We start from the raw sequence: 12,547 nt of genomic DNA, 5'->3' as shown, positions 1-12,547 counted from the left end.
AGTATTCCAAAATCTCCTGGTAGATGACTGCATTGACTTTGGACTTGACAAAACACAATGAACCAACACCAGCAGATGGAATGGCACCCAAATCATCTCTGACTCCAGAAACTTCACACTGGACTTTGGATTCTGTGCCTCTCTAGTCTTCCTCCAGATGCCAGACCTTAATTTCCAAATTAAATGCAAAATTTACTTTCATCTGAAAAGAGGACTGTGGACCACTGATCAACAGTCCAGTTCTTTTTCTCCTTGCCCCAGGTGAAATGCTTCTGACATATTTATGGTTCAGGAGTGGCTTGGTGACTAGGAATGTGACAGCTGTAGCCCTTTCCTGAAGACATATGAGTGTGGTGACTCTTGATGTGCTGACTCTGGCTTCAGTCCACTCCTTGTGAAGCTCTCCCAAGTTCATTAATTGGCTTTTCCTGACAATCTTCCCAAGGCTGTGGTCATCCCTGTTGCTTGTGCGCCTTTTCCTACCACACATTTTCCTTCCAGTCAACTTTCTATAAATATATTTTGATACAGCACTCTGTGAACAGCCAGCTCTTTCAGCAATGACCTTCTGTGGTTTACCCTCCTTGTGGAGGATGTTGATGATTGTCTTCTGGACAACTGTCAAGTCAGTAGTCTTTCTCACTATTGTGGTTGCATGTTCTAAACTACCCCAAGTGGTACCCAGTATTTATATTCAAAAATAATCAAACTAATCAAGCTCAAAATGGAATATTCTAATTTTTTTTGAGATACTGAATTTTTAATTTTCCTAAGCTGTAAGTCGTAACCATCAGAATTAAAATATTTAAAAAAACTTTTTAAATATTTCATTTTGTGTTCAATGAATTTAGAATATAAGAAAGTTTGCTTTTTTTTAATTAAATTACAAAAAAATACAGACCTTTTCTATGATAAGGTTAAAAAAATTAAAAAAGTTAAAAAATCCCATCTGCGCCCCTGATATAATATAATGTATAAACAAGCATGTGCCAACCACAAAATGGTTATCCAAATTTGGACTGTAACAACATAAATGTTCTCTATTGTAAGACATTTTCCCAGACTTAGTTCACAACAATTTACTCTTTAAACCAGTTTTGCCAACTGCGTTCTTGGAGACACACCAACAGTACACATATTGGATGTTTCTCGTGAGAAGATAAATTTAGGTGTGTTTGATTAGGAACAGTTTGAATATTTGCATATTGTTATGCTTTAAGGAACAGGGTCAGAAAACTCTTAATTCCAGCTGAACTCACAGTTCCATCAAGTGTAATATGATTCCTTCTCAATAGTCCATGTCTGAGACAAAAAGATCACTTGATATTTTGTTGATGCACTCTTTGCATGACCTCTTTCCAGTACATATCAGCTGAGAAAAAAGAACAATACCATGTTTGGAAATCAAAAATCTTTCTAAACACTTTGCCAAAAAATATTACTTTACTCTTTCTACTTTCAAATTTTACATTTAATTAATGTGTTACTTTATGTTTCTTTGTAATTCATTGTGATGTTTACTGGCAATTTCTGAGTGAAAACTTTCTATGAACAAGATTGTTTTTCAGGGTAGTTCTTGACCCCTGCTAGTGCAGTAAAACTTTTATGGATAAAAAGTGTCAAACTCTAAAAAACATTGGGTTGATTTTTCAACCCAAATGCTGGGTTTAAACTTTTGGGACGTTAAAATTGCCTAAAGCAATGAGGAGCACAATCTTTTTAAATCTAAAACACTTAAGTGGTCACACACTGCATGAAAAAAGGTGTATCTGTACTAGGAAACTCCTGTATACACCACTGATTTCCGGAAGTATCTGAAGTACCACTGCGTGTATACATCAAATTCCACCAAGTTAGGATACTTCTGGAATGATACCAATTCGGACGTATCATGCTGATGTATCCTACCATGGTACAGCCATTTGTTGCTATGGCAAATAATCCCATCAAAGATTTTGTCAACGGACTTTTTCACATCTATAGAGGCTCTTGCATTTCACACCTTTGCACAATTCTGGTGTCCCCATTGGTTTCATCTCAGCATTGATTGGTGGCTTTCCAAAACCACTTCCAAAACCCTGACAACTATTGGGACACAACTTTGTCACTTTCCCTTGAGATTATTTGATTGGTTACACTTTTTACCTAGCCCAACCCTAGCCCTTGCATCTTAAGCCCCTTTCACACTGCACGTTGGACCCGGAAAATTGCCGGAACATTGCCGGGTCGCCTTCTGTGTGAACGCAAACACGTCCCGGGATTGATCCCGGGTCGGGGACCTAGTAACATTGCCAGGTTCAGTCCCAGAACGAGGATTGAGCGATGTTCACAGAGATTATCGGACAACCAGCTGCAGAGGAGTGGCAAGATGTTAGAGTGGAGCAAAGAGTGTCAGTACCATTTCAGATATATATGGATTATTCGATTCATTTTGGTGAAATTATATTAAAAATACATTGAAATTAATTAAATTGTGTAAATTTTAAAGGTCTTTTTCAAAGGTTTTTTGTTTGTTTGTTTGTTTGGAAAGTTCACTTTCCTTTCTGCCTAAATTCATTTCTTAGAATTATAAAACAGAAAGTCCTGTCATACAGACAAAGAAAGCACTATCTACACTCACACAAAAACAAAAAATAAACAAAGCTGTATGACATGTATGCTGTCTTTCAGGTTTTTATAATGTGACTGAACAAGCCATTTCTGTTTACAGTAATAGTAAAACAAGTTTTATAAAAGATGTTTGAGTTTCACTTCACCTTGTTTCACTAGACTGATTTGCTGTTCATTTTTATTATAAAAATAAATTATTGTTAATGATTGATGATTTATGGATTATTATTTTTGTTTAGGCATATGGCCATGTGACACTGAAACTATGTTTAGCTTTATGAATTATCCAATAAACATTCTGAGATACAAGGAGCATGAATGCTCTGACAGGTATGCTCTCTTTCACGTCCAGATTTCCAACCTAGCACTTTCTTCTAAAACTTGATTTACTTACAACTTCTAAATAAATAATTAAAAATTTTACAGTGTACAAATAAGAAGTTTTGGTCCAGTTCTCAAGAAAGACAATTTTCTTATAGTAAAATAGACAAGCAGTGACATTCACATGCACAAAATGGACGTGGCATCACGGCTTGTGGCATGGTATACCGTAAAAAAAAATAATAATAAAGGAAGGATTTTTGAAAATATAAGTATATCTGTATGATTTGTCCCTTTTAGTCATTTAGGGTCATGAATATGAATGCAAAGTTGACACACAAAGTTTTGATGTATTTTGGAAAGGCTGTACAAACATTGTTACAACTTTTGTGTTGGACTCATAAGAAATACATGAGAACTTAAAGAGTCAAAAGTTTACTCGAAATTAAAGACTCATGTTGACTCAGTTTTTTATTCTTCATCTATTTGCATCTGTTTGCAAATAATCAGCTAATTTTGAACATAATATATGTGGATCAAATTGCCCCTAACACAAAGGAGTTCATAATTTCCCATATTTTCTATTTTAATCTCTGAAAAGCCATAAAGGTTTTCTGATTTTATATGAATCTTTAGCTTTTTTTTTTTTTCAGTGTTGAATTTTGACAAATTGCATGGAAACCAACAGGAGGATTAAAGCTGCAATTTTATGGTTTATAATTAATGTATGCTTGTATTTTTTATAATTTTATTTTTACAGTTTTCATTATAGTTTTTATTCTTTGTGTGAATGGGCCGGAACCCATCATAATAGTGTTTTTAATAATAATAATTCCCTCTAACCAAATTCTTACTAGTAAAAATGCAATTATGGGACATTAAACTGAAATATTTATTGCATGTTTCTCTTCATCACATTGTAACACTTGATGTTTAACCAGTACAGGAGCTGTATTACAGAAACTTCAAATAAAACATAAAATAAAAATAACAGTTATATATTATAAGAAGATCAGAAGAACAGTTTGAAGAACACCATTTATTTGTAATATAATTCTTATGTAACATTATAGGCTAAATGTCTTTACTGTAATTTAATGCATTATTGCTGAAGCTATCAATTTCCTAATATATATGACAAGTACATACATATAAATAATCAGAATCACACATTACACATTAAATTAAATTTGTCTTTCTTGACTTCATCTGCAAAAATTGCATCAAGTGTTGTTATACAAAAGTGAAGTTAATGCAAAACTAACTATCCTTGATTACACTAAAATGAGGATGATTCCTTACTTCAGTTACTAACATCCTTACATCATTTACTAAATTGTGAGGAGACAGCATAAGATTAAACATTAATACATTATGATTGATCGAATAACACTATTTTTTTGTATTATTATTAGTTTTGTGTTAATGAATATTCCATTTGAAAGAACATGTAAATATATAAAGATTGTGTTAAGAGGGAGTTATAATGATTGTTTTGGAGAAATAGGAAATAGGAACTGGAATCTAGAAATTGTCCCTGTCAATGTGCTCCTGGTGCTTCTGCAGCAAGCTCTTTTTCTTCAGCATCAGTATGTACTCGGCAAACTCACGAACTGCTCCGTTTCCGGCGGGTCTCTGACACGTGTATTTTGCCGCGATGAGATCCGCTACGGGTGAGTCACACGGGACGCCGTTCAGCCCCACCTGAGACAGGATCTCTCTGTCTTCAGACTCTGAACCTGTGAGGGAAAATATCACACGCTGCTCACAACAAATTCTGATTATTTTAGAGCGTATGCTGCTTGCGTTCAGCGGATGTTCTCCAAAATGGTGCTACAGTGATGTGGATATGTGATGTAAATGATGTAATATGATGTCTGGACATGAAAATAAAGTAAGAAGGTATATTGTCCCAGGTGGTCAGACATGGGTAGATGGATTAAATTTATTTTTTAATAGATTTGATGCTGGGTCTAATGATGATCTTGAACATCTCCCGCAAAGTAGTTTACCACAAAGATCTCCAATCTTTCTATCCCAAGCTATTAGCTCATCAATTTCTCCCATTTCTCCAATTTGTGAGTGTATTCCTGGCTTTTCTATGTCAGTTGAACAAGTAAGAAATGTGTTAAGGAGAATTAAGATAAATAAATCTCAAGGTCCGGATGGCATTAATCCGAGAGTCCTTAAAGTCTGCGCTGATCAGATTTGTAGGGTGGTACATTATATTTTTAATTTGAGTCTGCGCTTGGAGAAATTACCTGTTTTATGGAAGACATCATGCATAGTACCAGTACCCAAGTTAATAAATCCCAAGGAGTTCTCACATTATAGACCAATATCTTTAACGTCACAGTTAATGAAGGTGTTTGAGAGATTAGTACTAGATTACTTAAAGTCAGTATTGTGTGATGCTGTGGATAAACTTCAGTTTGCTTATAAAACTGGTGTTGGGGTTGACGATGCACTTATATACCTCTTGCATAAATCTTTAAGTCATTTAGAGACCCCGGACAGTACTGTCAGGATTACTTTCTTTGACTTCTCTAGTGCATTTAATACTATTCAGCCCTCACTATTGCAAAGTAAGATGGAAAATGCTGGAGTACATCATGGTATGGTAAATTGGATAATTGACAATCTTTCAAATAGACCACAGTATGTGAGGATGCAGGACTGTGTCTCTCAAGTAGTGAGGTGCAGCACTGGAGTCCCTCAAGGAACGGTTTTAGCTCCATTTTTGTTCACTTTTTATACATCAGATTTTCAGTACAATTCTAAATCATGTCACCTTCAGAAATTTTCTGACGACTCGGCAATTGTTGGCTGTATAACGGACCATGATGAGAGTGAATATAGGGAGCTACTAAAGAGTTTTGTGGGACTGGTGTGAGAAAAATGGTCTTAGGCTAAATGCAAGTAAGACAAAGGAAGTTGTAGTTGATTTTAGTAGTTTTCCTCAGCAAGTGGGGTACCGGTAAAAATAAGAGAGTCAGAAGTTGAGATTGTAAAAACGTACAAGTATTTGGGTGTATATTTGAATAATAAGCTCAATTGGTCTGACAACACGATGCATGTTTATAAGAAAGGTCAAAGTCGTATTCATTTGTTAAGGCAACTGAGGTCCTTTGGTGTAAGTCATGTACTACTTAAGACCTTCTATGACTCTGTGGTCTCATCTGTGATATTGTACTCTGCCACAAGTTGGGGAGGGGGACTGCTAGAAAAGGAGAAGAATAAGTTAAATAAACTAATAAAGAAGGCAGGTTCTGTTGTAGGGAGTGTGTTACCCACCTTTGAGGTGATAATGCAGGATAGAATGATTGGGAAACTCTATACGATGATAAATCATGATTGTCATCCTTTAAATTAAATAGTTCGTGACTTTATGAGTACCCACAGCTTAAGATTGATCCATCCACGCTGTTACAGGGAGCGTTATAGGAAGTCTTTTTTCCCAACGGCAATTAGGTTGTATAATCGGTGTTATTTAAGATGAAATACTTTTTAGGATTTATGTTTTTGTATATAATTACAATGCTTTGCAACTTGATACTGGAGAACAAGTTTTTATGTTGTTTGTGAATGTTGTTTTAAAGTTGTTTTAATTTATTCATTGTATGGTTGTGCTGCTGTGACATCTAAATTTCCCTTCGGGGATTAATAAAGTTGAAGTCAAGTCAATAAAGTTGAAGTCAAGTACAGTGATGTGGAGAGACACAGAGGAGACAAATTGTTGAATAAAGTCTTTTTTTTCTTCACATACAAAAAGTGTTCTTGTCACTTCATAACGTTATGGTTGAAGCACTGATGGCAGATGGACTATTCTGACTATGTCTTTCATACTTTTGATGACCTTGACAGTGTAATTTACTTGACAGTCAATGGGACCATCACAAGCCTCCCGGTTGTTTAATGACAACATTTTCATTTTGGTGTGGAGTATCCCTTTAACTTTTTTCTGATGCATCTTCTTTCTCTGAAGTTTTAACTTGGAAGTACTTTTACATAACATTTAGTATTTTTTTACATTTCTAAATAAAACAAAAAATCCACAACTTTTTGGATTTTCAGTGTTTAAAAAAAAATCAAAGGAACAAGCATTCTTTTAAAATTGTATTTATATTATGCGTTATTTATTTTGATTATTCTATTTTACTCATTTAGATTAATTTTGACTTTGGATTTAGTGCTTTTCAAATAAATAATTAGAAATGTCAAATAAGTAGTGCAGCAGATGAAAGAAGCACTTGAAATTTTGAAAACTCATAAAACTTGGAAGCATTTATTGACCTGTCACTTTTTAGATTAGTATATTGGGTGTGGGTGGGGTGTATTAGATGTAAAATGATTAGGTTTGGAATGCAGACATACCAAGCTTAAATGAGATTTAGGATTCTTTTATTAATCATATTGGCATGACATTCTCACCTTCTTCTCCTTCATCAGCTGCTCCATCTCAAATCCATTCTGCTGCTCTCCAAACTGGAGTCTACAGCCAGTCAACTGGGCAACCTTCTCCAGGAGACCCTTGGACAGCGGCTCATTCATGTTGGATATGAGGAACACCTAAACACACAGAAGAACAAAAATTAAGAATAATCTAATTAAAATGAACCCTGTTTACTTTAATACATGTTCCTGCTATTAAAGGAATAGTTCACCAAGAAATTCAAATTAGCTGAAAATGTACACACCCTCAGGCCAGCCGAGATGTAGATGAGTTTGTTTGTTAATGGGGAAAAGATTTGGAGAAATTCAGCATTACATCACTTGCTCACCAATGGATCCTCAGCAGTGAATGGGTGCCGTCAGAATGAGAATCCAAAATTCTTAAGTAAATTTTTTTTTTGATGAATACATTACAAACATGCTGTTTTTGTGTTGTTTGGTTTTTTTGTGGTTTATTGTGGTGTTTTTGTTTGCTTTTTGGTTTTTGTTTTTTTTTTATCAGATTCACTGCAAAGCATCCATTGGTGAGCAAGTGATGTAGTGCTACATTTCTCCAAATCTGTTCACATGAAGAAACAAACTCATCTACATTTTTTTTGTTTTGGGGTCTTTAGTGAAATTGAAAAAGGTTATAGGTGTTGCTAGACAGGCTACCATATCACATTATTTGTACCAGCGCACACAACTGTACCTCTATATTTTCTCTCTGCTGCATCTGTATGCGTGCCACGTCTCGAGCATTGATGGCTACATGGTCCTCGCCTGAAACTGATGTGAATATCTGTCCGTTCGTCAAACAGCCAGACACTTTACACAGAAACAGCCTGACCGCCGCTTTCTCCTCTCGGCCAAAGTAGCCAAACCTGCAGAAAAGGGCAGCATTTCTATCTTCATTGATGCTTTTTGTCTGGCCACAGAGTTTGTCTAAACGGCTCACCTCAGAACTCTCTGCTCAGCGACAGGCCAGTCAATGTCCACATCGATATCAACACTGTACTCAGGCAGCATTTCATAGTAGGCGATCTTGCCCAACTAAACCACACAGAGAACACATCTTAAAATATCTTTTCACACACGGGTCATTCTTAAAAAAATGTTTTGAATTTAGTTCAGGTTATTTATCTCCAATAAAAGCTGATGGCACATTCTTAAAAATAAAGTTCTTTATTGGCATTGATGGTTCCAGGAAGAAACTTTAACATCAGTGGAATCTTTCCATTCCATAAACAGTTCTTCATAGTGGAAAACGTTCTCTAGACTTTTAAAAGGGTTCTTTTAGGAACTTTTCACTGAGAGATTTTTTGGGAACCAAAAATGTTTCTTCTACGCCATCACTGCAAAAGCTGCAAACCTTTATTTTTAAGAGTGCATTTATTCATAATCTTGACATTTGATTTTTTTTCTTTATTCTAATATGTTTCACATATTATGAAATGATCATAACATCAATGAATGTTAAATATTTTTCTAAGATGGTGTCAAAATCATCTCAAAATGATTAAATTTTTATTATTTTTTTATTATTATTTTTTATTAAACACTGAAATAAAAAATTGTGGTGCCTCTGAACTTTTATCTTAATAGTGCTTCTCAACCACTTTTTGTATTTTCAAATTTTCTGTTTAATATTATCATTTTGATTATATTTATAATTATCTGGATCAGTTTGTGACCCACATATTTTGATAATGCCCCACCTGTTTAAGGCCGGTTTCCAAAGCCTTTCTTGTACTAAAATAGAAAGAGCCGTTCTCGTAGAGTTCTCCTGGCCAATCTTGTCGTCGAGGCCTGTGAGCCACGTCAATGTTTGGAGATGTCGGATTCTTACCCTCTGATTAAAATGATCATTAAGGATTGTGTGTCATAAACGTCAAATGTAATTATTGGCAAAGTAACAAAATAAAGGTTTCATGCAAAGCAAATATTTGCAGCTGTTTCCTTATGAGATGTTTTTGATACCTTTCTTATCCACCTCCTCCCAGCGAAACTGGTGTCTGCGAAACCACCGAAAAACACATAGTCACAACCCTGTTCGGTGATCATCTGCAGGGCTTCTCTGATGTGATGAGGGTGGAGGCATGGAGACGTGGCCTGAATATGACAGACGATGTCCACCTCTAAAACACCGCCGGAATATAAAGGGCAAAGACATTAAAAGTTTTTGCCTTTCTGGGCCCTTTAATTTCTCACATGTTGCTATTTTAAAAGGAAGAAGAGAATGTAAAGATATTTTTTCCATGTTTTAAGTAAAACAAAGATTATTGGAGTATTTTGTAACAAATATTTTGAAACAAAACAAAAATGCTATCTTAGTCTACTTCAAAATGTCATGTTTAATTCAATGTGTTACTAGCCATTTCTTTGTAATTATTTGTGGAATTTACTGGCAACATTTTTCCTTCTTAAAATGTTAAAAAATATATATTTAGATGGACAATTACAATTCTTATAAAGTACGTGAATTGCAAATGTAAAATTTGACTACATTGTAAGGTAACATGTTTTTAATATAGAATGTTATATTCATTTTCTGTTCAATTTACAAAAAGTATGGTTTTGTCTGTGTTAGGAAAATAATATTATACATTCCACAATTGTTATTGTAAAATAATTGTAAAATATTATGCATTTTCTATATTTTCTTAATTTTAATATTATTTTATCAATATTTTTTAAATTTTTTTTTTAACATTTTTTATTACAATTTTTTTGTTGTTTTGTTTGTTATTTGTTTGTTTTTTCAGTTAAGATAAAAGTTCAGTTTTATCTGCTAAGCAAACTTCATTGCACATTGTAAGGTAACAATAGGTTTTTACTAGTATTGTTACGTTCTTTTTCTGTGAACACATGTTTGCTGGTGTAAGTGAATATCCATAAATTCATACACACTTCTGATGGACATTTAAAGCATACAAGACAAAGCAAAAACATTTCTTCATGGTTTGTAATATTCATCTCATACCCAGGGGCGTACATTTCGTCTTAAAGTTGTGGGGGGGGGCAATAAACAAAATTTCTCAAGAGCAATTTTTGAAGGGGACACAAAAAAATCAGCTAAAATTGTACTTGTAAGGTTATGTATACACAGAGGAAAGCCATACTACCATACTACCGGGAGACCGTAGCCAAATTAGACAACGTCAAGCTGTTGTGCTCGCGCAGGGACAGCGCTCGTGTCCTTTGTACACATTACTATCCGTCACCAAGTTGCCAAGTTAGCGGTTTTCCCGTGGAACTGGGCTACTTTATCACTGTTGCCGCAGGCTGTTTTTCATGTCGGCGCCATGAAGCGACTTCAGTAACGTGTTTAGCCCTCGAAACGCGGTTAGTTTGTGCTAGTTTTTAATACAACTAGGGCGGGTTTTATGTGAACACCTGGCAACCCTTCCCGTCAAGCAGGTAACGTTATTATTACTAACATAGCAGACTCATCGAAAAATACATTGCCATCATGTATTAAAGAGAAAATAATCACTTCATCCGATGTGAATAAAATAGCCACTGACAACCTTACTTACTGGAGTTTCACACGTGTCTCTCGGACTTGTGCTTGTGTAGCGTAGGTGACGTAAGCACGAGCACTGTGAGGCATAAGGGAGCGGGAGACTAAAAATCTTTATAAACTTATAATGCATTTTTGCCCCGTTTGTGTTGTTTAACTGCTTACACGATCATTTAAAGTATAAAACGTTATTATTTACAATACACAGCGTGGTTTTTAATCAATTTTAGGGGGGGCAACCCTCAGATTTACGCCTATGCTCATACCAAGACTTTCTTGCAGTTTCTACAAAACCTAATCTATATGTCAGCAATTAAATTTTTCCTGTGTTTGAGAGGGATAAAACTGACTCAAGGTGTGTCTCACCGGGTCTCAGTCGGATGAACTCCTGGATGGTCTCCAGTGAGCTGGACGAATCTTTGGAAACTTTAGGACTGCGCCGATGAACTTTTGCGCCCCAGACTCTTGCGACGCGCTCGATCTCATCATGATCTGTGGAAACCCACACGCTGCCAAACATAACATCAAAGATTTAAATACTTATCTTTCTTTCTTTTTTTTCTTTTGTCTTAAAAACATTTTTCTAAATACGCATTTTACTTACAAAACGACAAAATAGGACTAAAGTCTTTTAAAATCTTATTTTAAAAGACTTCATCAGATTTATTTAGAATAAGTATAAGTTTCTGACCTTTCATGAACATTTCACTTAAGTTTTTCATACACAAAGGTCAAAGTAATGAAAAAACGAACTCATTTAAAGCCATCATATTAAAACAAAGAAAAAATAAAATGTAGTTGCCTGTCAACGGCTTCTGAATCCAAGGCAGCTCTCAGAACCCACGCGATGAGAGGAACACCGGCCAGATTCTTGATGTTCTTCAGAGGGATTCCTTTACTGCCGCCGCGGGCCAGAATCAGAGCCGCCCGGTGAGGCTGTCCGGCGGACGGGTCACAGACACCCGAGCTCACCTCTGTGATCATGTTGCTCTCCATCGCCGCGGAAATAACTGTGAGGGAACAGAAACACTTCACTTTATACGGACTGGACACTCCTATATGAAAATAATTAGGCTACATTAATTGATTAGATTATTAATCTGAGAGATTTAAATGCAGATGTTTAATCAAACAAAGGCTTTATACGGGTCTCCCTGAATCGCAAATAAACCGTCCCGAAATCTCATAATCACGAGTTAACGATGCGCTGTCTCTCGTACCTATCACTCTGCGATCTCTGACCCGAGAAACGTAATTACAACGTGTGCTGAATTAAAACAGTCACTGAGAGTGAACATAAAACTCTCGATAGATGTCTAGAAGCTAAATACTATCCAGATAAAGCGAGAAAACAAAAACCTCGCTATAGGAGGAAGAAGAACAAACCTGTAAGTGACACAACGAGAGGAATGAGGGAGGGAAAAACTTAAAGAAGACAAGTTAATTGTGAACTATTTTTCTTAGCGGAAACTTTACCATAGTGAAATAAAGCCTGGCGTATGAAATTATAGAAATTGAACTTTTTGAACTTTGATACAAAATGTAAAAATCTTTTAAAAAGTTTGAATTATAATACATAGGTATAAAGTATAAAAAGTATAAACTATCAATCAGATGACAAAATATTGATCATATCAGCACTGTACTCAGGCAGCATTTCAT

General features: G+C 35.4%; 1 protein-coding gene across 1 annotated transcript; it reads right to left on the bottom strand.

Annotated features, from left to right (window-relative positions):
- Positions 1-4,424: 4,424 nt before the first annotated feature.
- Positions 4,425-12,265, bottom strand: LOC109050865 (N-acylneuraminate cytidylyltransferase B-like). The gene is given in 11 exon segments (XM_042715064.1): positions 4,425-4,695; positions 6,222-6,225; positions 7,355-7,500; positions 8,075-8,246; positions 8,321-8,415; positions 9,081-9,214; positions 9,343-9,397; positions 9,400-9,500; positions 11,252-11,394; positions 11,688-11,940; positions 12,106-12,265. Coding segments are annotated over 10 exon segments (1,284 nt in total). The 5' UTR covers positions 11,882-11,940; positions 12,106-12,265; the 3' UTR covers positions 4,425-4,455.
- Between the last annotated feature and the right edge of the window lie 282 nt (positions 12,266-12,547).

Source organism: Cyprinus carpio, chromosome A25 (assembly GCF_018340385.1).
Source record: "Cyprinus carpio isolate SPL01 chromosome A25, ASM1834038v1, whole genome shotgun sequence".
In the NCBI taxonomy this organism is placed as follows: Eukaryota; Metazoa; Chordata; class Actinopteri; order Cypriniformes; family Cyprinidae; genus Cyprinus; species Cyprinus carpio.
The sequence above is the reverse complement of the archived record's forward strand: the minus strand, read 5'-3'. Positions and strand labels throughout refer to the sequence as shown.